General features: G+C 48.0%; 1 protein-coding gene across 1 annotated transcript in view; it reads left to right on the forward strand.

Moving 5' to 3' along the window:
* Positions 1-27,689, forward strand: part of DNHD1 (dynein heavy chain domain 1) — a 171,296-nt gene that overhangs the window by 38,076 nt on the left and 105,531 nt on the right. The window contains exons 9-14 of the mRNA XM_040339911.1: positions 9,677-9,901; positions 14,978-15,121; positions 18,523-18,601; positions 18,722-18,951; positions 21,864-22,101; positions 24,714-24,871. Of these exons, the coding sequence (XP_040195845.1) occupies positions 9,677-9,901; positions 14,978-15,121; positions 18,523-18,601; positions 18,722-18,951; positions 21,864-22,101; positions 24,714-24,871 (1,074 nt within the window). The remainder of the gene's footprint in view (positions 1-9,676; positions 9,902-14,977; positions 15,122-18,522; positions 18,602-18,721; positions 18,952-21,863; positions 22,102-24,713; positions 24,872-27,689) is intronic.

Raw genomic sequence — 27,689 nt, forward strand, 5'->3', positions numbered from 1 at the left:
TATCTCTGAGTGTGAGGCGTCGTATCTTGGCGCCTGATTCAAAGAATCAGATACGCCAGGATTTCTCTAAGATACGACCAGCGTTAGTCTCCTACGCCGTTGTATCTTAACTGCATATTTACGCTGGCCGCTAGCGGCGTGTACGCTGATTTATGCCTAGAATATGTAAATCAGCTAGATACGCCTATTCAGGAATGTACGCTCGGCCATCGCAGTACAGATACGCCGTTTACGTTAGGCTTTTTCCGGCGTAAAGTTACCCCTGCCATATGAGGCGCAGCCAATGTTAAGTATGGACGTCGGGCCAGCGCCAAATTTTCCGTCGATTACGCCGTTTGCGTAAGTCGTTCGCGAATAGGGCTGTGCGTAATTTACATTCACGTCGAAAGCATTGGCTTTTTGCGGGTTAATTTGGAGCATGCACACTGGGATGCTTTCACGGACGGCGCATGCGCCGTTCGTAAAAAACGCCATTTACGTGGGGTTACAAGAAATTAACATAAAACACGCCCACATGTACTATATTTGAATAAGGCGGGCTTACGCCGGCCTATTTACGCTACGCCGCCGCAACTTTGCTTTGTGAATACTGCACTTGCCTGTCAAAGTTGCAGAGGCGTAGCGTAAATAGGATACGTTACGCCCGCTGACAAATACGCGCTCCCTACGTGAATCTGGGCCTTAGTCTGTCCTTCAACCCATATGGTCTCCTTTTCCAACCTAGTCCTCAGGCAGTTGGACATTTCCATGAATTATAAGCACAACACAGCCTCTACTTTAAAGAAGAGTGACATGACTACTTAACCGGTTAAGACCCGGATCATTATGCAGGTCAAGGACCTTGCCCCTTTTTGCGATTCGGCACTGCGTCGCTTTAACTGACAATTGCGCGGTCGTGCGACGTGGCTCCCAAACAAAATTGGCGTCCTTTTTTTCTCACAAATAGAGCTTTCTTTTGGTGGTATTTGATCACCTCTGCGGTTTTTATTTTTTGCGCTATAAACAAAAATAGAGCGTCAATTTTGAAAAAAATAGCAATATATTTTACTTTTTGCTATAATAAATATCCCCAAAAAAGATATATAAAAAAAACGTTTTTTTTCCCTCAGTTTAAGCCGATACGTATTCTTCTACCTATTTTTGGTAAAAAAAAATCGCAATAAGCGTTTATGGATTGGTTTGCGCAAAATTATAGCGTTTACTAAATAGGGGATAGTTTTATGGCATTTTTATTAATATTTTTTTTTTCACTACTAATGGCCGCGATCAGCGATTTTTTTCATGACTGTGACATTATGGCGGACACTTCGGACACTTTTGACACATTTTTGGGACCATTTTCACATTTTCACAGCGAAAAGTGCTATAAAAATGCACTGATTACTGTGAAAATGACAATGGCAGTGAAGGGGTTAACCACTAAGGGGGCGCTGTTGGGGTTAAGTGTGACCTCATGTGTGTTTCTGACTGTAGGGGGGTGGGGCTGGACGCGTGACGTCAGTGATCGTCATTCCCTATATCAGGGAACAGACGATCAACTGACATTGCCACAGAGAAGAACGGGGAAGGTTTGTTTACACTCACCTCTCCCCGTTCTTCAGCTTCTGTGACCCGATCGCGGGACACCCGCGGCGATCGGGTCCACGGGTTCCGCGGTCACGGAGCTTCGGACCAGCTGGGCTCTTAAAGAGGACGTATATATACGTCCATGTGCCCAGCTGTGACATTCTGTTGACGTATATAGTCGTGCAGCGGTCCTTAAGTGGTTAAAGGGGTTGTAAAGGTTTGTTTTTTATTTTCTAAATAGGTTCCTTTAAGCTAGTGCATTGTTGGTTCTCTTACCCTTTCCTTCCATTTCCCTTCTAAATGTTTTTTTTATTTGTCTGAATTTCTCACTTCCTGGGCCTGATTCCCAAAAGAGATACGCAGGCGTAACTGCTGTTCAGTCTGGGCCAGATTCACAAAGACATACTCCGGTGTATCTCGAGATACGCGGCGTAAGTGTAGATGTGCGCCGTCGTATCGATGCGCGGTACCCACAGAAGCACATACACGTGAACTTAGGCTTCACCCGTCCAACGCAACTGTCCTCCGCCGGCGAAACTTAGGCGCATATTTAGGCTAGGCGTATTCTTCGTTCCCATTGATTAGCTATTCAATTATGCAAATGAGGGAGAAATGCCGATTCACATGCGTACGATTGTCCGTCGTAGGCTACGCGCGGTGCGCGTAAGCTGCTAGCCCGATCTAAAGTTACCCTTCATAAAAGCAGGGGTAACTTTGCAACGGACTTGCACAGGTCAGCTGGAGAGCAGCAACAGCAGCAGCGTGACAGAGGAGCTGAGCAACAACACTTGCAGGACAACACATCTGTGTGCCAACATGTCAGGGGCAGCCGTGGTCATAGTACTACGGCGTCTACGCGCACGCAGGAGGAGGAGGAGGGCACAGGAGAGGGTACCCCGAGATCGCATGGACCTCTTTGGCATGGTGGAATCGGAGGTGTTTCGCTTGTTGAGATTTGACACTGAAGCCATCATGGAAATAGTACGATCCCTGCAGGATGACCTCACCAGCCCAACACATCAATCACAAGCAGTGCCGCCACTGCTCAAGGTCATGGCAACCCTGCATTTTTTAGCCAGTGGATCATTTCAAAGAACCAGTGGAAATTTGGCTGGGATGTCCCAATCCACAATGAGTAGGTGCGTGCACCAAGTTGTACCCGCTATCCTGAGACGGATGTCCCACCACATTGTGAGACCCACCCAGGAGGTCCAGCAGGCAAAGGCAAGAACCGATTTCTATAAAATAGCCAGATTTCCACGCACTGTGGGGGCCATTGATTGTTCTCATGTGGCACTCCAGCCCCCCCGTGACGCTGAACATATGTACCGTAACAGGAAGAATTGGCATTCCATTAATGTACAAGTAATAACCGATGCTCAAGGCCTCATATGGCACGTCTGTGCTAAACACCCTGGGGCCACCCATGACAGCTTTATCTACCGGCAAAGCGACATCCCAAGACAATTTGAAGATAACGTGTATGGGGACAGCTGGCTGGTTGGTGAGTGACATGGGTGTCAGGCATTACTGTCCCCCCCATGATGCAGACATCACAAGGGGCACATGCATGACTAACATCCTCCTGTCTTTTCCCTTCCAGGTGACTCTGGATATGCCCTGGGACCCCACCTGATGACCCCATTCCGGAACCCACAAACACCAGGAGAAAGAAGCTACAACGAGGCTCATATACGTACCCGGGGAGTGGTGGAGCGCACGTTTGGCCTCCTGAAGTCACGGTTCCGATGCCTAGATAGGTCTGGGGGTACACTGTTGTATGCCCCAGACTTTGTGTGCCAGATTATCGGTGCATGTTGCATTTTGCACAATTTCGCCATGAGAAGGGGCCTGCAGGTTGAAGTCCGTCATGACCTGACCCCCGAACCAGACATTCCCCCCCCAACCGAGGGTCCCCCGTCTGCTGAGGGAAGAGCAGTCAGGAGATGCCTCGTGGAAGGCTTATTTTCACGTGCAACACGCACATGAAACATGTCACAATGCTAATGCACGCATGCACCCCACTGTGGTCCCTAACACACCCCCCCCCCCAAACACCAATAAATTGGATTAGACCGAAGTACACCGTGCGGTACTTGGGAGCAGCAACGCCACGTCAAGGCTCCAATTATGTTGCTGTATGTTTCTCTGAAAATAATTGTCAATATATATATCCCAAATAATAATAAAATAAATACAACTCCAATCGAGTATCATAATAACAAAATATCACTCATATCATGAGTATCAATTAATAACCAAAAATCAAATTGAATATAAAAATAAAATAATCTAAATGGCACTCATCTGGCCCGACGTGGACTACGCCTAGTGCCAAGGCTCTGTGCCCTCTGTTGCCTGGGGGCAGCCGCGGGTGGGGGGGTGGGTCATTGGGAGGAGGAACATCCCCCGGTCTCTCCCTGGCTGCCTGGATACCCTCTAAAGCCAGGGCTATGCGGGTAAGGACCGCAGTGGTCTGATTCCCCACCGCCTCAATGGCTGCTGTATTGGCCTGTATGGCCACTCCCAGGCTCCTCACCTCTGCCACAAGGCCTGAATTAGTGTCATCCAGGTCCCTAACGCAGGTCACCAACGCAGTGCTGTTGGCACTGACCTCCTGCACATTTTCACTAATGGTGGCAGTGAAAGCAGCCTGGGTCTGCTGCATGGAGGCCAGGCTGGCTGCCACCCGGCGCATATCACATGCAACAGAACCCACATGTTGGGTCTGCCTGGCCAGGTCCATAGCCAAAGTGGCTTCTAAGGCATCAGGATCACCCCTCGTCTTCCTAATTGCCTTCCTGGGTGCAGGTGAGGCTTGGGGACGAATGTATGGGGAGGACCCTGAGGGCACTTCCCTTAGGGAGGATAGGCTTCCCAAAAGGTCAGAGGCCCTTAGGGGGCTTCCCAAAAGGGTGGAGGCACTTGGGGGGGTTACAATGAAGTTTGAGTCCCTTGGGGGGGTATCCCCTATGGAGGTGGAGGTATGGGAGGGTCCAGCGACGGTGGTCTCATCCCCCAGATATATGCCATCATCCAGGTGCCCGTGCTCCTCCTCCACTTCCTCTAATGGAGAGGTGTGGACACTGGTATCCTGGGATGGGCTTGGTTGGCCAGCAGCCGAGGATGGGCCCGCTTCATCCTGCATATCTGTGGATGACACAAAACAGTAACATGTTGGTGGACCCACACACTTGTCACATATTCACTCCCCCCCCACACACATGCTATACACCAGATAAAAGAAAAAACACACTCACCTGTCCTCAAGGGCTGATCAACTGACTCGAAGCCCTCCAGGCCCTCCACCTGCTCCTTCTCCAGGCACCTGGCAATGACCTCCTCATCAGGTGTCAGTCTTAGTTTCAGGGCTGGTCCACCTCCGGTGCCCCTACTGTGTTTTTTTATCTTGGCCACCTTCTCCTTCACAAGACGCCGCAGGTCGTTGATCTTCTTGGCGATCTTGTCTGGGGTGCGGTTGGCATAGCCAAGGGCACTCACCTCCGCTGCAATCTGTGCCAAGATTTGATCCTTACGGACCTTGCTGGTCGAGCCACTTTCCTTGCCGTGGAGGAACTTGTTATATTTTCTCATGGCATCAATAATCACCGCCTTCTCCTCAATAATAAAGTTTTTTTCCCTCCTATCTTTCGAGCCAGCCTCAGACATCTTTTTTGATCTGAACAAAGCAAAAGTAGCCACACCAAACGACCAAAACCAGCAGGTGTACTTTTGCACTTGACTGGCGCATGTCCGGGCGGATTTATGCCCTGGGCGGAAACGGTGGGCTGGGTTATCGTGGGGGGGAATACGAGAGGCGAATTGGGGCGCATGCGCAGTGGGACGCGGGGGATGCGATCACGTGACGGCGCATTGCGCCGTTCGTTCGGACCTTAATTTGCATGGGGTCACGCTTCATTTAAATGGATCACGCCCACCTCCTTCCCACTTTGAATTAAGTCGGGTTACGCCATCAAAATTACATTACGATGGCGCATCGCAGCGCGCATTTGCTTGCTGAATAGGCTGCTTGCCTCTCTAAGTTTCGACGGTCTAGTGTATCTGCGTTGCGATACGCCCGCCTATTGATGCGCTGAGCTTCGTGAATCTGGGCCTCTGTGCCTAACTTTGGAAACGATTCTCAAAAGGCTTTTTCCAAAGTTAGGCAGAAAATCTGACATGTGTAAGACACTTACACTGTCAGATCTTAGGATGCAGTACCGCATCCGCCGCTGGGGGCATTTCTCATGAAAATGCAGCTTTGAGTATGCAAATGAGGACTTAAGCAGATCCACAACGCTTTTCATCAGCTTTTCAGCACTGTGATTTCTGCGTAAGTTCCCATTTGCTTGCGCAAAACTAGGGCTGGTTTTACAATGTGGAAAGTTAGTCACACCTTGTAAAAGCACATTCAAGCGACGGCATTTGGTATGCATTCCTGAGGGAGAACTCCACGGCAATTTTTAAATTCAAAACCGGCATGGGTTCCCCCCCAGGAGCATACCAGGCCCTTAGGTCTGGTATGGGTTGTAAGGAGACCCCCCCTATGCCGAAAATTCGACGTAGGGGGTCCCCCTACAATCCATACCAGACCCGTATCCAAAGCACGCTACCCGGCCGGCCAGGAAAGGGAGTGGGGACGAGCGAGCGCCCCCCCCCTCCTGAGCCGTGCCAGGCCGCATGCCCTCAACATGGGGGGGTTGGGTGCTCTGGGGCAGGGGGGCGCACTGCGGGCCCCCCCACCCCAGAGCACCCTGTCCCCATGTTGATGAGGACAGGACCTCTTCCCGACAACCCTTGCCGTTGGTTGTCGGGGTCTGCGGGCGGGGGCTTATCAGAATCTGGGAGTCCCCTCAAATAAGGGGGCCCCCAGATACCGGCCCCCCACCCTAAGTGAATGGATATGGGGTACATCGTACCCCTACCCATTCACCTGGAGGCAAAAAGTAAAAGTTATTAAACACACAACACAAGGGTTTTTAAAATAATTTATTAGTCTGCTCCGGAGGCCCCCCCTGTCTTCTTTATTAGCTCTAATACCAGGGGGGGCTTCTTCTTCCGCTCTCCGGGGGTCTTCTCCGCTCTCCGGGGGGGTTTCTTCTTCCGCTCTCCGGGGGGGGGGGTCTTCTCCGCTCTCCGGGGGTCTTCTTCTATCTTCGCCGCTCTCCGCTGTTGACTCGGCGCACCCCGGTTCTTCTGCAGATGTCCGGTGCCTTCTTCTTCAGCGCTGGCTGCCTGCTATCTTTGTGTGTTAGCTCAATTACTAACAGGCAGCCAGCGCGGTCTTCTGTGACGTCAGGTTCTTCTTCTCCCCTCTTCCGATGTTGACTCGTCGCCTCTTGACACTGCAATGATGGAAGCGCGCCTTGCATCCCATTTATATAGGCATCACCGTCCCATCATGCTCCAGTAGGTACCCACGTGGTGGGTGCACGTGGGTAGGCACCCACCACGTGGGTACCTGCCGGAGCATGATGGGACGGTGATGCCTATATAAATGGGATGCAAGGCGCGCTTCCATCATTGCAGTGTCAAGAGGCGACGAGTCAACATCGGAAGAGGGGAGAAGAAGAACAGAAGAGAAGAAGGTGACGTCACAGAAGACCGCGCTGGCTGCCTGTTAGTAATTGAGCTAACACACGAAGATAGCAGGCAGCCAGCGCTGAAGAAGAAGGCACCGGACATCTGCAGAAGAACCGGGGTGCGCCGAGTCAACAGCGGAGAGCGGCGAAGATAGAAGAAGACCCCCGGAGAGCGGAGAAGACCCCCCCCCGGAGAGCGGAAGAAGAAACCCCCCCTGGAGAGCGGAGAAGACCCCCGGAGAGCGGAAGAAGAAGCCCCCCCCCTGGTATTAGAGCTAATAAAGAAGACAGGGGGGCCTCCGGAGCAGACTAATAAATTATTTTAAAAACCCTTGTGTTGTGTGTTTAATAACTTTTACTTTTTGCCTCCAGGTGAATGGGTAGGGGTACGATGTACCCCATATCCATTCACTTAGGGTGGGGGGCCGGTATCTGGGGGCCCCCTTATTTGAGGGGACTCCCAGATTCCGATAAGCCCCCGCCCGCAGACCCCGACAACCAACGGCAAGGGTTGTCGGGAAGAGGTCCTGTCCTCATCAACATGGGGACAGGGTGCTCTGGGGTGGGGGGGCCCGCAGTGCGCCCCCCTGCCCCAGAGCACCCAACCCCCCCATGTTGAGGGCATGCGGCCTGGCACGGCTTAGGGGGCGGGGGGCGCTCGCTCGTCCACACTCCCTTCCTGACCAGCCGGGTAGCGTGCTTTGGATACGGGTCTGGTATGGATTGTAGGGGGACCCCCTACGTCGATTTTTCGGCATGGGGGGGTCTCCTTACAACCCATACCAGACCTAAGGGCCTGGTATGCTCCTGGGGGGGGGAACCCATGCCAGTTTTTTCTTTGAAAATTGGCATGGAGTTCTCCCTCTCAGGAATGCATGCTGAGCGACGCTGTCATTTTTTTTTATAATTATTTGTTTTCCCGGCGCGTATATTTTTTTTCACCCGTCGCAACTTTAGTGTCCCGTCGCAATCCACAAAGCCCGGCGTCAATTACGTTCGCGCGCTGCACGTCGGGAAAATTACGTCACACGCATGCGCAGTACGGCCGGCGCGGGAGCGCGCCTCATTTAAATTTTAAACGCCCCCCGGAGAGGAGGACCGCCTTGCGACGGCGGCACTGAAATTTCTAGGTAAGTGCTTTGTGGATCAGGCACTTAGGTAGAAATTTTAAGTCAGTGTAACTTAACTGCTGAAAGTTAAGTTAGGCAGCTTTTTTGGGAATCAGGCCCCCTGTTCCTCCTCAGTAAGCTTGCCCCCTTCATCCGAGCGGTTCTGGCTGGGGCTTAGTCAGCGTGCTCGCCCCCTCCCTTGGGACTACATCTTAGCGGGGAGACACTTGGAGGGGACGAGCACGCTGACTAACCCCCAGCCAGAACGGCTCAGATGATGGTTGAAAGCTTACTGGGGAGAAACAGGAAGTTAGAAATTCAGACAAAGAAAAAAAAAACATTTATAGGTAGATTCAGGTACCTGGGTGCAAACTTGCGGCGACGTAGCTTAGCCTGTTTAGGCTACGCCGCCGTAAGTTAGCTAGGCAAGTACATGATTCTCAATGTACTTGCCTGCTAATATACGGCGGCGTAGCCTTAAGCGGGCGGGCGTAAGGGCGCCAAATTCAAATGTCTTGGAAAGGGGCGTGTTTTATGGTAATGAGGCTTGACCTCACGTTTTTGAATTTTTTTTTTTACTGCGCATGCGCCGGGCGACTACATTTCCCAGTGTGCATTGCGGCTAAGTACGCCGCACGGGCCTATTGATTTCGACATGGACGTAAACGACGTAAATCCCGATTCGCGGACGACGTAAAAAATTTGAATCTCGCGGCGGGAACGGCGACCATACTTTAACATTGTTATTCCACCTAATAGATGGAATAACTTTAGGCCTGCTAATGCCTTACGGAAACGGCGTAAATCGACTGCGGCGGCTGGGCGTACGTTCGTGAATCGGCGTATCAACTCATTTACATATTCTACGCCGACCGCAATGGAAGCGCCACCTAGCGGCCATCCAAAATATTGCAATCTAAGATAGGACAGCGCAAGCCGTCCTATCTTAGATATGTTTAAGCGTATTTCTGTTTGAGCATACACTTAAACATAAGTCGGCGTAGATTCTACTGATAAGTCGGCCTAACTCTACCTGAATCTACCTATTAGAAGGGAAATGGAAGGAAAAGGTAAGTGAACCAACAATGCACTAGCTTAAAGGAACCTATTTAGAAAATAAAAAAATAACTTTTACAACCCCTTTAACATTCAAGGGGGAAAACAGACTTGAATGTGAAGACTAAATAGGACTTAGTTATCTAAGACCAACATTTTCAAACATGGCTTGAAGATGTAAGGCATGGAGCACAAGAGAATTAGACATGACACAGAGACCATGAGATGGGGCATACCTTGAATAAATAAGACAAAGACCTGTAAATGACAGGACTAACATTGGTTGATAACACTGGCCAGCATGTATTGGGTGACTTTACTATATGACATTATTAATATCTTTAACTCTTATTTCCTGTGAAGGTGAGAGAGGACACATACACCTTGCTGAAGACCACGCAGAGGGATGCCCAACTAGCCCAGTCCAAGCACAGCCCAGTAAAGAGCTCTAGGGGGGGACATCAACAAGTGGAGTCCTGGCTGCACCGACTGGGCAACTTTGCTTCTCTTGTTGGACATATGATTTGCCAGAACCTGTCTATTGTCATCCAGCAAAATATCCTGGCCTTTGTTAATGATGTCATCCAGGTGAGACATGTTTTCATCCCTCAGAGCCAGGGCTATGGGCTCTTGGAAGCAGTGGTAAGATATATAGTTACATAGTTAGTCAGGTTGAAAAAAAAACACAAGTCCATCGAGTTCAACCATAAAAATAAAAAAATATCGTACAATCCCATACACCCAATTCTATACCCACAGTTGATCTAGAGGAAGGCGAAAAAACCCCAGCAGAGCATGATCCAATTTGCTACAGCAGGGGGAAAAAACCTTCATAATACCCCGAGAGGCAATCAGATTTTCCCTGGATCAACTTTACCTATAAATGTCAGTACCCAGTTATATTTTGTACATTTAGGAAAGAATCCAGGCCTTTCTTAAAGCAATCTACTGATCTGGCTAGAACCACCTCTGGAGGGAGTCTATTCCACATTTTTACAGCTCTTAGGCCCCGTACACACGACCAAACATGTATGCTGAAACTGGTCCGCGGGCCAGTTTCAGCATACATGTTCGGTCGTGTGTGGGCGCGAGCGGGCCGAATTCCAGCAAACATTTGCCCGCCGGGCCTTTTCCCAGCAGACAAATATTCCTGGACGTGTTTTAAAACCGTCCGCTGGAATCCTGCCCGCTCGGACATGTACGGTCGTCAGTACAGACCTACCGTACATGTCCAGGCGCCTGCCGTCCCTCGCATGCGTCGAATGACTTTGACGCATGCGTGGAAGCCTTTAAATGGCAGGCCCGCCCACGTCTCCGCGTCATCGTCGCGGCGACGACGCGGACACGCCCCGCGTATTGTTTACGCGCGGACTTGTACACACCATCGTACAGAAGCCCTCTGGCAGACATGTACGGTGAAAACGGTCCGACGGACCGCTTTCACCGTACATGTTTGTTCGTGTGTACCCGGCCTTACTGTGAAGAAATCTTTCCGTATTATAAAATGGGTAGATGTGCAGAAGACAAAAAGAGGCCTTATCAAATCTTACTCCCATGGGCGTAGCATAAGGGGTTGCAGGGGTCTCAATCGCAACCCCACTCCTAGCTCAAGGGGGCCCCTGCAGCTTCCCTGACCATATTATAATATCTTCCACAAAGTCCAGCTCCGATCTGCACAAGGGCCCCACAGCCACGCTCCAGTACTGGACTTTCACTTTGCCTTCCACAGTCCACATCCCTCCATTCTCATTGGCTAGGGACAAGCTGTGAGCCATTTTCTAAATGGAGCAGAGCACAGGGTGAGAAGAGCCCAGGGGACCAGGTCAACTTTTGCATCGGCCCACAAGCTTCAATCTACGCCTCTGCTTACTCCTATTGTAGCTCAGGTGTTTTCGTTTAAAACATGCTACTGTCTGCACTGAGTATGTTCTCCTTGTATCTATGTAAGCTTCCTCCAAGTGGTGTTATGTATTTTGTCCCTTCAGTCTTGCACAGTTGTACAGTCTCTTTTCCTGCACTGAAATGGCTTACTCTGATTTCACTGCACACTGTGAGCTTCTCACAATGTGCACGGGTGTAGCGCCTCTGTACTTTATAGTACTGGTGCTAGTCAAATTTAAGTATAGATCAGAGTATAGTTAGACTCTGATCCTGATTGTTAGTGGCAAATTGCGGTCTCTGTCTCAGCTTGGCTGTGCTGTGAGCCCATTCTGCTGTGCTGGGGTGTTCTTCAAACCCCAGTACTGCAGGTGGCAGCAGTGGAGTCGAGGTTTGGATGCTCTTTCCCAGCAGCCAATCGGGAGGGTTTGTCCTCGCTGTGCATGCTGGGGAGGGGTATTTATGGGACAGACGCCATTGTTCTGGGTCTTCTTCGTCCAGTGGGGCACCCACCTTTAGGGTGGCCACATCACGGTGCCCGGGCGCTATGGCCTACCGGGGCGTGCGTGCCACGCGGTGTTCCTGGTTCTGGGATCATGTTGGCACAGAGCATCTGAACTAGCAATGGGGATCCAGTGAGCGACTGGGTTCCCTCTTTTGAAGATCCCAAGCTGTGTGCTGTTCGGTGGGGAGTCAGTCTGAGGAGCGCCATTGAAAGGCTGGTGGTCCAATAGGGTTGGGCAGAAACCACCGGGCATCACAGGTAGCCGGGCACTGCGGGACTGATCACCTGTCAGTCGGTACCTGGGCGACAAGTTGAAGGAGATCCAGACGTAACTCAACCAAGGAGGCACATCTCCAAGAATTCTACCCAGAGGGGACCTGTGGCAGAGGTATCTTCTGAGGCTCTTAGACAGGGGTCTGTGGCAGAGACTTTCTCCCAAGTTCACCAAGGAGGGTCTGTGGCAGAGACTTATTCCTATAATTGTCTGAGTGATACTCCGGCTGCCAGGTCAGTGAGAAAGGCCTGTCCAGGTGCACTGAGCCCACTCCGGCGGGAGCAGGACTGTTTCCTATCATTACGCCTGAATCTGCTGTTCTCCTTTCTTCTTCAACTTTACTTTCCTCAACGCAAGTTTTATTGTTTTTACCCGGCTGGGTAATAAAGAGCACAGCAAAAGAGCACCTGTCGTGGACATTCCTTTACTTCTGTTTATGCACATACGCATCATTCACCCCTAGAGAATTTGGAGGAGCCACAAGGTAACACGCCGCCCAAAAATCCAGCAGCTCCAATGAGGGTAATGCTACACGGGAAAAAACACAGATTGCAAAATATAAAGAGATTAAACTTTAGCTTCCAAAGTTCCTTCCCTCCCTTGCTCTATCCAAAACTAAAATAAACTTTTGGCTGGAGTTGGGCTTTAACCACTTGCTGACTGCTGCACTCCCATATACGTCGGCAGAATGGCAGCGGCAGGCAACTGGGTGTACAGGTACGTCCCCTTTAAGAAGCCGTGCAGCGGGCACTCGCCATAACTAGTAAAAAAAAAAAAAAAAATGCCATAAAACTATCCCCTATTTTGTAGATGCTGTAACTTTGATGCAAACCAATCAATACACGCGTATTGCCATTTTTTTTATAAACAATTTGTAGAAGAATACATATCGGGCTAAACTGAGGAAAAAAAAAAATATATTTTTTGGGGATATTTATTATAGCAAAAAGTAAGAATCGCAACATTATTCCAAAAATTCAGATTTTATTAAAGCCCAATTCCAGCCAAAAGTTTTCTTTGGCTCTTTCACAAGGAGCGGACCGTTTCTGGGTCCGCTCCGTGTGTCCGCCAAAGCTCAGCGGGAATCCCCGCTGAGCTGTCGGCGGATAGGGCGGTCCCCGCACACAGTGCAGGGACCGCCCTGTCTCTGCTCCGCTGTCCCCTATGGGGGACCGGATGCAGACGGACCGTCTGTCCTTCTGCATCCGGTCCGTTCCGCCGAACGGAAGAAAAATAGGGTTTCTTCCGTTCGGAAAAGCGGATCCCGACTGACGCGGACGCTAGCGGATGCTCCATCCGCTAACGGACGCGTTCCCATAGGGATTCATTACAAGTCCGTTAACGGACTTGTAATGAGCGGACGAACGGTTCGCTAGTGTGAAAGAGCCCTAAGTTTTGGATAGAGCAAGGACGTTGTACCCAAGCAAAATTGTTGCTCTTTTTTTGTTTATAGGGAAAAAAAATTAAAACCGCAGAGGTGATCAAATGGCACCAAAAGAAAGCTCTATTTGTGGGGGGGGGGGGGGGGACGTCAGATTTGTTTGGATACAATGTCCTTGCTCTATCCAAAACTAAAAGAAAACTTTTGGCTGGAGTTGGGCTTTAATAAAATCAGAATTTTTGGAATAATGTTGCGATTTTTAGTGGATACTTTGTCTTGGTTTGAGCACACATTGCACTTTGTTAAGGCTGTGCTGTTCCTCCATAAGTTTCTAGAAGAGTACAATAGGGACAGGAGAAGACAAGGAGAGAGGCGCCTCTGGGTGTAGATTTTATGACCCTCGGACTCTTATGCCACGTACAGACGGTCGTTTTCTGCGATGTAAAAAAACGACGTTTTTAAAAACGTCAATTTAATTGATCGTGTGTGGGAGAAAACGACGTTTTATGTCTTCAGAAAAACGACCAAAAAAAATTGAAGCATGCTTCAATTTTATGTGTCGTTTTTCAAAACGTCGTTTTTTACTCAGCTACGAGTAAGCATCACAGGATGTGAAACATGTCAGCTCTTTTTTCCTAATCCACTTCTTGTTTGACTGCATGAATTTTGGCTGTTTTTTCCATTTGAATTTTTGTTGTTTTTTCATGTTTTGAATAAAGACATCGTTTTTTTGAGGAGTGCGGCGATCCAGGAGTTTTCTTTCATCTCGTCGTTTTTTACTTCACAGAAATTGACAGTGTGTAGCAAAAAACGACGTTTCAAACGACGTTTTTACACCCGCGCATGCCCAGAAGCTAGTTATGAAGCGAGCTTCAATGGGAAAACGTGGTGAACGTAACCTCGCTTTGCTAGAGCACTGTGAAAAAACGATGGTGTGTAGGCAACATCGTTTTTGAAAATTGAAGTTTCAAAAACGTCGTTTTTTACTTCACAGAAAACGTCGTTTTTTTACATCGCAGAAAACGACCGTCTGTACGCGGCATTATGCCACGTACACACGACCGTTATTCATATCATGCAAAAAAACATAATTTTTCTTGATGTGATTTGTCGTGTTTCCTCTCAAGCCTGCCTTGCATACACACGTTCGTGAAAAAAAATGCTTGAGCAAAGCGCGGTGACGTACAACACGTACAACGGCACTATAAAGGGGAAGTTCCAATCGAATGGCGCCATCCTTTGGGCTGCTTTTGCTAATTTCCCCATCTCATAACTCGCTTCTGAGCATGCAAGTTTTTTCCCCCTCGTTAAAACCTACACACGACGTGAAAAAGAACGGCGATAAAAAATAGAGCAGGCTCTAAAAAAAATTCGCCCAATTTTCTTGTCGAGAAAAATGCTCTGGAGCCTACACACAATTGTTTTTCACTACCAATTTTAAAAATTGCGGTCGTGTGTACGCGGCATTTTTGTCTTTTTATATAATTCATATTATATGTCAAATTACCATTTAACTTGTTGGATGTTTTGATCCAGTTCCTTGCATCTTTACTTGTCTCAATAGGGACAGAAGGAAGATGGGGACCATTATATTCATTCACTGATAAAACTTCTTTCTTCTCACAGACTCCGCCGGTACATGAATCGTCTTTCTTGCAAGTCACCCTGGAGTTCGGGGAGGCAGCGGAGCTGACCCTCTGCCCTTCTGAAGATCAAATAGAAAAAAGCTTCACTCAGGCGCTGGACTCTGTACTGAATTCTGTCCTGCAGGTACTGAGCCATCTACCCTCACCTTTATTTCTTCAATGCTCTTCTATTTTACAGCTGCAGTGTTAATATTTATTTAAGATAATATGATAATAACTTAAAGCAGACCTTTAGTCTCGGAAAATACGTTTTGGTTCCTGCAACCACCCATCCTCCATGAAATGCCATTTACAAGAAAAGTCCACACATTGGCCCAGATTCAGGTAGCCTTGCGCTTTTTTTACGTAGGCGCAGGGCACCGTTTTTGCCCTGCGCCCCCGCAAATTTTCTGCGCTACCCGCGATTCACAGTAGCTCCGTAAATTGCGTGTGCGCTCCGGCAAAATGCCCGGCGTAAGCGCGCGCAATTTAAATGATCCTGTAGGGGGCGGGAATCATTTAAATTAGGCGCGTTCCCGCGCCGAGCGTAGGGCGCATGCTCCGTCGGGAAACTTTCCCGACGTGCATTGCGGTAAATGATGTTGCTTCAAAGTGAACGTGAATGGCGTCCAGCGCCATTCACGATTCACTTACGCAAACGACGTAAATTTCAAATTTTGCGACGTGGGGACGACGGGTATACTTTAGCATTGGCTGCCCCTGCTATTAGAAGGGGCAGCCTTACGCTAAACACGCCGTACGCAAACAACGTCAACTGCGTACGCAGGGCGCGCGTACCGTAGTGAATCGGCGTTAGTATGCAATTTGCATACTATACGCTGAGCACAACGGGAACGCCACCTAGCGGCCATCGCAAGAATGCAGCCTAAGATATGCGGGCATAAGAGCCTTATGCCACGCATATCTTAGGCTGCAGTCGGCGTAACGAGGTTCCTGAATCAGGAGCATTCGTTACGCCGGCGCAAGTAAGCAATTGCGCTGCGTAACTATGGTTACGCAGGCGCAATTGCTTCTTGAATCTGGGCCAATTGTTGATATGTCACGGTTTAGCCTGCAGTTTCCTGCCTGTGAAATCCTTAATACCTTAATGAAGTGGTTCTGCTAGACCCAATGCTGTATCCTGGCCTAGGCCAACAAGGCCCAGGCCTAGGGCAGCACTTTGCAGGGGGGCAGCACGGACAGTGTCCCCGCCGGCTTGTGCTACACTGTTAGGCAAATTAGTTTAGCGCCCCCATAAATCATCCGCACTGCTTCCAGTATGTGGGCGGTTGGCATTCTGCAACTGTGGGGGGGGGGGGGGGCGTTGCTTCATTTTTTTTACCATCCCTGTCCCATTGCAGAGATTTCCCTTCACTTCCTGTCCCATAGCCAAACAGGAAGTGAGAGGACATCTATGCAAATTAAGGGAATCCATTGCCCCCCTCCACCCAGGCCATCAGAACTAGTGTCCCCACTTGAAAATTTCAGGGTGGGTCTTAAACCGCAAGGGGTGTGGCCTTGACAGGAAGGGGTGGGTCATATTTAAATTAGGGGGTGCACGAGTTAGTCAGGCCTAGGGCAGCACAAAACCTAAATACACCCCTGGCAGTGATTCTATTCACATTAGACATGTGCAAGTTGTTTAGTTCCAAATTTGTTTTCTTTAACAAACTATGACAAAATCGAACATTCGAAAATTCTAAATTTCTGAAATTCTAAATTTCTGAAATTCTAAATTTCTGAAATTCTAAATTTGAAGATTCAGAAATTAAAAATTCGAAAATTTCTGAAATTCTAAATTTGAAAATCCGAAAATTCAAAATGTCAGAAATTTGGAAATTAGAAAATTCGGAATTAAGAAATTCAACAATTCAGAAATTTGGAAATTTGAAATTTAACAATTCAGAAATTCAATGATTCGGAAATACAAAATACAAAAATCCAGAAATTCAAAATCCAAAAATCCGGAAATTTGGAAATCCAAAATTAAGAATGAAAATCCAAACGTTGAAAAGAACGTAAATCAGAAAATAAGAACGAAAATTTAAAAACCCCAAAATTAGAAAATCTGAAATAATAACTAACTGATAATAACTTAAGTATTACTAACTATTAAATTATAGGTATTGGAATTTTCTTTAAAATTTGGCTGTTAGTGAACGTACCGAATTTATCCGAAGTTACAAATTATCCCTAATAATGAATGCCGTAGCTAAGCGAATGGAATGTAAAAAATAATAATAATAATAAACAATACTACTACTACTAATAATAATAATAATACAAATGTATTATTATTATTTAGTTTCATTACATTTGTTTAGATGTGGCATTCGTTATTTTGGATAATTCGTAACTTTGGATAAATTTGTATCTGTTACGTTCACCAACAGCCAAATTTGAAAGGAAATTTCAATACCTATAATTTAATAGTTAGTTATTATTTAGAGTTTTGGGGTTTTCGTTCTTTCAAATTTTTCAGATTTTCCTCCACCTCTCCCAGCCACCAGCCACCAGCGGGGGTAACCCCCCCCCCCCCCCCCCCTGCAGCTCTCAGAGCGGGTAAGAGAGAACACCGGCATGTGAAGAAAGAAAGATCTGTAGCATTTCAGTGCTTAAGTTTGTATGCATCGGGTGAAGATTGAGTTTAAAGTGGTTGTAAGACATCTCCCTCGGAGGTTACTTTCGGGTATCGCCGCTCCAGCGATGTGATTGGCCGGAGTAGCGAAGACGTCACTCCGCACATGTGCGTGGGAGCCGTCATAGCCGGAATTACCCCTTCACAAAACCAGCATTGTCAGTGCGCCTGCGCATTCTTTTTGGCAAATATCTCCTAAACCGTGCAGGTTTAGGAGATATTGCAAACACCTTAATCTAGGCTTACCTGTAGGTAAAACATGTCAGAGAGGGTTTACAACCACTTTAAGTAAATACCTTGTGGAGACAGGCGTATCGGTATGCACACAGTGTGACATGATTGATTGCAGATGCTCTGCACTGAGATAACTGTACCGTCTGTGACAGTACAGAGGAAGGGGGGGGGGGTGAGATCCCCTGCCAACAGCCGGGAGAAGAAAAGGAGACCAGCGGGGAGATCAGCTTAGTGCTGCTCTGTACCAAAGGCACCAGACACCGCTAGATCAAAGAGACACACACACGTCCATAGCATACTTCCGTTACAGAGAGGATTATAGGGGTACACAAGAACCTCAAACTATTATTTTTGGGGTAGGGCTTATATTGCAGCCCTCCTGGAAAATAGCGCTAGGTCTTACTTTTGGGGTAGGTCTTATTTTTTCGGGGTAGGTCTTATTTCCGGGGAAACACGGTATGTGGAAATGCCGGAGGTATGTTCCTGACACTCATTGGAGCCAAATAAGTGGCTTAGGGAATCTATGAAATGTCTTCAACATTACAGAACACACCCAGTAGAATGTAACTACAGTACTACTACTAGATATTTCAGCCTTATGGAATTCACTCAAAACTGACCTACATATCAGAACCCTCCTTGGAATTATTAAATGTATACCTTTTCCCCCGCAGGTGACAGAGCTGTTTCTCCAGAATAAGGTGAATCTTCAACAGTCTTCAACAGCAAACTTGTCGGATCCCAAAGAGCCCGGTAATAGAGACATTTCACTGTGTGTTTGAGTGATGTTTTTATAACAGGTCACTTCTATCAAAAGCAGATTAATCCTTATTATTATAGTAATAATACAAATATTAATGGGTTGTTTTTCAGATTGCCCCAGGCTCCTAGCCTTAAGTGAGGAGCAAATACGGACAGTTATTCATTCTCCGGCTCCCCCACCTGGTACATGCAGGGAACTGCCCAAAGATGGAGAGCTGAGGGTTAAGGGACACCTTCATAGATCCCATTATCTACCCCTGAATCTAACATCACTTTCATACCTCATCAGCAGTGACCCCTCCATCTGCCAGGCCAGAGAGATGCTGCAGAGACTGCTGGAGGTGAGTAAGAGACTATAGAGACTGCTAGGAGTGAGTGAGTGAGTGAGTGAGACTCTGGCCTGCTAGGGGTTAGTAAGAGAGAGACTGCTGGGTGTGAGTGAGAGACTGCTAGGAACTGTATAAGAGACTACTGGAGTTGAGTGAGAAACTGCTAGGGGTTAGTAAGAGAGAGACTGCTGGGTGTGAGTGAGAGACTGCTAGGAACTGTATAAGAGACTACTGGAGTTGAGTGAGAAACTGCTTGGGGTTAATGAGGGACTTTTGAGACTGCTGGAGGTGAATCAGAGTCTTCAAAGCCTGCATGAAGGAAATGGAAATCTACTTAAGTGAATGGTAGTCTTTAGAGACTGCTGGAAGTGAATAGGAAACTGTAGAGACTGTTAGAAGTAAAAGGGAGTCTGCACAGACTGTTGGAAGTGAAAGGAAATCTTCAGAGACTGCTGAAAGATAATAAAAAACTGCATAGACCGCTGGAAGTGACTGGTAGTCTGCATAGACTGCTGGAAGTGACTGGTAGTCTGCATAGACTGCTGGAAGTGAATGGTGGTCTGTAGATGCCCCTTGAAGTGAATGAGACACCGCAGAGATGGCTAGAAGTGAATAAGAGATTGCAGAGACTGCTGGAAGTGAGTGAGAGACTGTTGCAAGTGAATGTGAGACTACAGAGACTGCTGGAAGTGAATAAGCGACTACAGAGACTGCTGGAAGGGAATGAGAGACCGCTGGAAGTGAATGAGGGACTGCAAAGACTGCTGGAAGTGAATGAGGGACTGCAGAGACTGCTGGAAATAAATGAGGGACTGCAGAGACTGATGGAAGTGAATGAGAGACTGCTGGACGTGAATGAGGGACTGCAGAGACTGCTGGAAGTGAATGAGGGACTGCAGAGACTGCTGGAAGTGAATGAGGGACTGCAGAGACTGCTGGAAGTGAATAAGGGGCTGCAGAGACTGCTGGAAGTGAATGAGGGACTGCAGAGACTGCTGGAAGCGAATGAGGGACTGCAGAGACTGCTGGAAGTAAATGAGAGCCTGCAGAGACTGCTGGAAGTGAATGAGGGACTGCAGAGACTGCTGAATGTGAATAAGAGATTGCTGGAAGTGAATGAGGGACTGCAAAGACTGCTGGAAGTAAAAGAGAGCCTGCAGAGACTGCTGGAAGTGAATGAGGGACTGCAGAGACTGCTAAAGGTGAATGAGAGACTGCAGAGACTGCTGGAAGTGAATTGGAGATTTTAGAGACTGTTGGAATCATATGAGAGGCCACCATAGGTGAGTCAGAAACTACAATTTGTTGAGTGTGGGCGAGAGACTGCTAGGACTTTCTGAAAGACTGCTGGGAGAGACTGGGAGTCTGCAGAGACTTCTGGAAGTAAATGAGAGGCTGCTGTAGGTGAGTGAAAGACTGCAAAGAGTGCTTGAGTCTAGTTGGAAGTGAAAGGAAGTCTTCAGAGACTGTTGAAAGATAATAGAAAACTGCATAGACTGCTGGAAGTGACTGGTGGTCTGTAGATGCCCCTTGAAGTGAATAAGACACCGCAGAGACTGCTAGAAGTAAATAAGAGATTGCAGAAAATGCTGGAAGTGAGTGAGAGACTGCAGAGCCTGTTGCAAGTGAATGAGGGACTGCAGAGACTGCTGGAAGGGAATGAGAGACCGCAGAGAGTGCTGGAAGGGAATGAGAGACCGCAGAGAATGCTGCAAGTGAATGAAGGACTGCAGAGACTGCTGGAAGTAAATGAGGGACTGCAGAGACTGCTGGGAGTTAATGAGAGACTGCAGAGACTGCTGGAAGTGAATGAGGGACTGCAGAGGCTGCTAGAAGTGAACGAGGGACTGCAGAGGCTGCTAAAAGTGAATGAGGGACTGCAGAAACTGCTGGAAGTGAATAAGAGACTGCAGAGACTGCTGGAAGTGAATGAGGGACTGCAGAGGCTGCTAGAAGTGAATGAGGGACTGCAGAAACTGCTGGAAGTGAATAAGAGACTGCAGAGACTGCTGGAAGTGAATGAGAGCCCGCAGAGACTGCTGGAATCATATGAGAGGCCACCATAGGTGAGTCAGAAACTACAATTTGTTGAGTGTGGGCGAGAGACTGCTAGGACTTTTTGAAAGACTGCTGGAATAGACTGGGAGTCTGCAGAGACTGCTGGAAGTAAATGAGAGGCTGCTGTAGGTGAGTGAAAGACTGCAAAGAGTGCTTGAGTCTAGTGAGAGACTCCTCAAGGTTGGTGGGAAACAGTTTAGTAGCGCTGAAGGTGCATGAGAGGCCTCTGATGTTCCAGGAACTGAATAGAGGATTGCAGAGACTGTTATGCAGCGTACAGACGATCGAACATTCCGACAACAAAACCGTGGATTTTTTTCCGACGAATTGTTCGCTCAAACTTGTCTTGCATACACACGGCCACACAAATGTTGTTGGAAAGAACGCGGTCACGTACAATACTACGACGAGCTGAGAAAAATTAAGTTCAATGATTCCGAGCATGCGTAGGATTTTTGGTGCTTCCGAATTGCATACAGGCGATCGGAATTTCCGTCAAGAACTTTTGTTGTCCGAAAAATTGAGAACCAGCTCTCAAACATTTGTTGTCGGAAATTCCGACAGCAAATGTCCGATGGAGCCTACACACGGTCGGAATATCGGAACATTTGTTGACAGAAATTCCTACCGTGTGTACGCGGCATAAGAGTCAGTGAGAGACTGCAGAAGGTGAGTAAAAGGCTACAAGGGGCTGTTAGGGGGAAAACACAGACTGCTATAGGTTGGTGGGAAACTAGTGGGGGTGAACGGAAGATTACAGTGACTGCTAGAGTGGGGGACTGCAGAGACTGATAGAAGTGAATGAGAGACTGCTATGGGTAGAGAGCACAGGCAGTAACCGTTTTACTATCATTTATTGGTGTCAGGAAAGCCTGGCCGAGGTGAGGATGTTTTGTCAGGAACACAAGTGGGTGTCGGAGATCCGCCAGTATGTCCAGTCTTGGTCTCCCGAAATCTTGGAGAAGCTCCGGGGTGGAACAGCCAGAGAGTACGAAGATCTTATCCTGAGACTGCAGCGCTGGGAGGAGAGAGTTTACGGAGTGCGAGACTCCATCACCACGCCTGTCTTATCTGTCAGCTGCTCCACCATCCAGGTACAGACAGGTGAGAAAACCATGGGAGATATGAACCTGTATCCTTGTGTTTGGTGCTGCCCGCCGCAAAAAGCATACATGACGGGCAGCAGTTTGTACTGACTTATGATGTTTGTACAAGGTGTTTCAGGGTCTTAGTGGCAGGTATACAATATGTCCATGGCTGGGCAGTGTTTACCTTCCCATTGAACAGGAAACATGTCGGGAATTTCATTCCATCCTACTGTCCTGTAAAAATGTGATATTTGTACTTGCGCTCTCCTTCAATTGTATTGTTTTTTTATTTTGGTATTCAAAATAAAAATATTTTTAAATAAATTATTTGATATAACTTTTTTTTTGCACTCTAAAAAATTCCAATGCGATTCCTGAGTGAGTGAGAAACTTATATAGCGCAGCACATGCGAACTGAATCGCCTCTGGGCGCTTGGTGTCCATTCCCTGGGCTCTCAGAAGAGATGGGTTTTGATCTTTCTCCTGAATGCCAGGTGGTTTACCTCCAGCCGACGGATACTGGTTGGTAGAGCGTTCCATAGTCTGGGTCCTTGAGTGAGTGAGTAACTTATATAGCGCTACAAATGCGAACTAAATGGCCTCAAGGCGCTTTGTTTCCAATGTCATCGTCCAGAAACCTTCAAAAGAGATGGGTCTTACGTTTTTTTCTTAAGGCCAGATGGTTTTCTTCCATGCGGATGTCCGTGGGTGTCCTATTTACGTTACGCCTCCGCAACTTTGACAGGCAAGTGCAGTATTCTCAAACCAAAGTTGCGGCGGCGTATCGTAAATAGGCCGGCGTAAGCCTGCCTAATTCAAATGTGGAAGATGTGGGCGTGTGTTATGTAAATTTAATGTGACCCCACGTAAATGACGCTTTTTACGAACGGCGCATGCGCCGTCCGTGAAAGTATCCCAGTGCGTATGCTCCAAATTAACCCGCAAGAAGCCAATGCTTTTGACGTGAACGTAAATGACGCACAGCCCTTTTCGCGAACGACTTACTCAAACGACGTAAAACGTGAAAAATTGGACGCTGTTCCGACGTCCATACTTAACATTGGTACGCCTCATCTACGCCTCATATAGCATGGGTAACTTTACGCCAGGAAAAGTCTAACGTAAACGGCGTATCTGTACTGCGTCGGCCGGGCGTACGTTCGTGAATTGGCGTATCTAGCTGATTTACATATTTCTAGGCGTGAATCAGCGTATACGCCCCTAGCGTCCAGCATAAATATGCAGTTAAGATACGACGGCGTAAGAGACTTACGCTGGTCGTATCTTATACAAATTCTGGCGTATCTGATTCTATGAATCAGGCGCCAAGATAAGACGGCTCAGACTCAGAGATACGACGGCGGATCTGGAGATACGCCGTCGTATCTCCTACGTGAAACCGGGCCTATAACTTTTGTGCAAACCAATCAATATACACTTATTGTGATTTTTTTTTTTTACCATAAATATGTAGAAAAATACATATTGGTCCAAACTCATTTTTTATATTTTTTGGGATATTTATTATAGCAAAAAGTAAAAAAAAAATATTTTTTTCAAATTTGTCGGTCTTTTTTGTTTATAGCGCAAAAAAATAAAAACTGTAGAGGTGATCAAATACCACCAAAATAAAACTCTATTTGTGGGAAAAGAAGCACATCAATTTTGTTTGTGTACAATGTCGCATGACCGCACAATTGTTAAGCGACGCAGTGCCGTATCACAAAAAATGGCCTGGTCATTAAGGGGGCAAATCCTTCTGGGGCTGAAGTAGTTAAATACCAATACCACTGTTTAAATATACTGTATAGATATATATATTATATCAAATTAATTTGAGTACATTGCTGCATGATTGTGTAATTGTTAATCAAACTATCATGGCATTGAAATATGGCCTGGACAGGAAGGGGTAATACAAGTTGATACTCAAGTGGTTAAGTGGTCAGTAGATGTGATGTATAAACACCCATATTCACATGGCTGTTTAATACCATCCTATCTTTATTCTCTTCCTGTGTGGCTGGGCTCTAAGGCCCCGTACACACGAGAGGATCCATCCGCTGGAATTGATCCGCGGACCGGCTCCAGCAGATAGATCCCCTGGTGTGTACGATCCAGCGGATCTGTTTCCGCGGATTTTTATCCCCTGGGATGGATTTCAAGCGGATAAAAATTTGAAGACATGCTTTAAAATCTATCCGCTTTAATCCATCCCAACGGATTGATCCGCTGGTCTGTACAGACTCACCGGATCAATCCGTCCGAATCAATCCCCCGCATGCGGCGTAATGATTCGACGCATGCGTGGAATTCAGTATATGACAGTGTCGCGCACGTCGCCGCGTCATCATCGCGGCGACAGCGCGACACGTCATCGCAATGGGATTTCGGCGCGGATTTCGATCCGATGGTGAGTACACTCCATCGGATCCAAATCCGCGGAAATCCTCGAGAGGATTTATCCGCGGATACGGTCCGGCGGACCGTATCCGCGGATCAATCCTCTCGTGTGTACCCGGCATAAAAGTGGATGGAAGAGGATCTCCTGGTGATGACCTGAGTTTTATATCTGATGCTGCTAATGAGTAAAGGAAATAATAATGTGTATATATTTTCTTGTCTTAGGTCCCAGTCTGACTTCCATTATCCAGGATATTTTCTCCCTCCTGACCTCTGAGGTTGCCGGCCGTTCACAGGTCCTCATTGAGGAGCTTAGCCATGTTCTGGAGATTTTCCAAGGAGCCACCACGAATGTCCAGTCTTTCTCCGCATGCGCGCATAAGGTGAGCAGTAGGAGGAGTGAAACCCATCAGATATGTCTCGTCACACCTCACTGTCCAGGGTCAGCCAGCTGTGCCAACTCTCACCCTTCATTTCACTTTTAGCATTTGTTAATCACTCCATGAAAAGCTAATATTTTAGTATTTAGGTACGTGCAAGCAGAACTGATTCCCCAGGCCCACCCACCTGCAAGACCTTGTTCTCCTACAGCAGAAAGGATGAGACTGTGCAGGCAAGGGTGGCATTACTATTTATAGGGTCTCCCCCATTTTAATGGGGACCCCTGTGACATTTGGGAATGCCAATGGGACAATATTCTAATTGATCCTAACATAAAGTACTATGGCCCAGATTCACAGAGTGTGGGCGCACATTACTCCGCCTTAGAGCAAACACCGTACGCCACGCCAACGTAGCGCGGAGAGGCAAGCATTGCATTCAGCAAGCCAGTGCTCCCAACGCTGCGCCAGCGTGGCGTGGGTTTCGAAGGCGCACGCCGGCGTAGGTGGAAGTGGGCGTGAACAAATGCAAATGAGGTGTGACCCCATGCAAATGATGGGCCGAGCGCCAGACAGGTTCGTATCACGAACTGCGCATGCGCCGTGACGTGGACGCAATCCCATGCGCCTGCTCACAACCACGGCGGAAAAATTGCCTAAGCTACGCCGGATCACGGCGTACGCCGTGAACATAACGTACGCCCAGCCAGACACACGTCCAGCGCACAATACGCCGGCTTGTGTTCCCTGGTGCAGACCTGTGCATGTCTGTTGCCGGGTTGCACCTCCTTTATGGAGAATAACTTTACGCCGGACATAAAACTTACGCGCATCTCGCGTAGCATGCCCCGGGCACACGCACGTTCGTGAATCGCCGTATTTCCCTCATTTGCATATTTGAATGGCTGATCAATGGGAGCGGCACCATGCGCCCACCCTGACGATGAGCAAGCTACGTCGGCAGGGTGTAGCCTGGTTTTAGACGCATGTCTGTTTGTGGGTCTGGCGCACAGATACGACGGCGCACATTTGCACTTACGTCGGCGTAACTTGTTATACGTCGGCGTAAGTGCTTTGTGAATCTGGGCCATAGTGTGTAAATCATGGACAAGAACTCTTAAAAAGGACCTTCACCCCCATCTATGACGTTACACCATGATCTCCCTCCTGTCCCTGCCCCCCCCCTCTTTTTTTCCTTACACAATCCCAATATTACATGCTTTTTTTGGGGGGGGGGGGGGCATTAGGTCCCACGTTTCAGGGTTTCTATAGTAGACATAAACAACCTCCCCCACCATCCCAGTGTCCCCATGCATCAGGTGTCCATCATCACAGTGTCCACATACATCTGGTGTCCCCATCTCAGTGTTCCTACACATCAGATGTGCCCATCACAGTGCTATCGTACGTAAGCTGTCCCCATCACAGTGTTCCTACACATCAGATGTGCCCATCACACTGCTATCGTACGTAAGCTGTCCCTATCACAGTGCCGTCATTCATAAGCTGTCCCCATCACAGTGTCCCCATACGTCAGGTGTCCCCATCTCAGTGTTCCTACACATCAGATGTGCCCATCACAGTGCTATCATACGTAAGCTGTCCCCATCACAGTGCCGTCATTCATAAGCTGTCCCCATCACAGTGTCCCCATACGTCAGGTGTCCCCATCTCAGTGTTCCTACACATCAGATGTGCCCATCACAGTGCTATCATACGTAAGCTGTCCCCATCACAGTGCCGTCATTCATAAGCTGTCCCCATCACAGTGTCCCCATACATCTGGTGTCCCCATCTCAGTGTTCCTACACATCAGATGTGCCCATCACAGTGCTATCGTACATAAGCTGTCCCCATCACAGTGTTCCTACACATCAGATGTGCCCATCACACTGCTATCGTACGTAAGCTGTCCCTATCACAGTGCCGTCATTCATAAGCTGTCCCCATCACAGTGTCCCCATACGTCAGGTGTCCCCATAGCAGTGTTCTCATACATCAGATGTCCCCATTACAGTGCCCCCATACATCAGAGTTGTGCCCCCCCCCCCCCTGTACTCACAGATTACAAATGTTGTTCCCGCCCGAGACAAGTTTTCAATCTCAGTGTTGGCTCCCTTCTGCCCCCTGCAGGAAAGCTGAATCCTATCTCCAGCAGAAGCCATTGGCTGCTCCTTTTGCCAGGAGTGACATTGAAGTTACTCCTGTCAAACAAGCGCGGCACAAGCAGCCAAATCGCCCATTGCACCCCTAAACAAAGCATCCATCCCCCCTTGTCCTGGCCCAGGTGCAGCTGGGGCCCCTTGGGCAGTGCCCAGGTTTGCCCATTCATTAAGATAGCCCTGTTTTAACCTAGTGAGTACACAATGCCGACTGAGATATCCGATTCAAAAATCTCAGGAGGTTTTAGGACAAAGTATATATCATTCTTGCCTAGACAAGAATGGAAGCAAGGGACTGGGTGAAGTGCGAAGTAAAAAAAAAAAGGTAAATAAAAAAGACAACTTATTTTTTTCTATGTGGAGGGGGGAGGGTTGAAATACTGTAATCTTCTTTATTTGGTGTGAAGGTCCACTTTAACCACATTTAACATTCACGGCCCTGATGAAGGGGTGTTCTATGCCCCCAAAACATGTTGGATGTTTTATGTGATCATATAATGAATTATTAAAGCTACTTGGACTCTTCCACTATTGACCATTGGTCTGACGCTCCTATCAAGTTTTTACGTTCGCATTCTGGGTACCTGCCGAAGGAGAGCCTTGTTGTACTTGAGCAGCCCCACCAGAGCCAGTGAATTTGTTGAGTAATTATGTTTTCT

The sequence above is a fragment of the Rana temporaria genome, chromosome 2 (assembly GCF_905171775.1).
Source record: "Rana temporaria chromosome 2, aRanTem1.1, whole genome shotgun sequence".
NCBI classification, from domain to species: domain Eukaryota; kingdom Metazoa; phylum Chordata; class Amphibia; order Anura; family Ranidae; genus Rana; species Rana temporaria.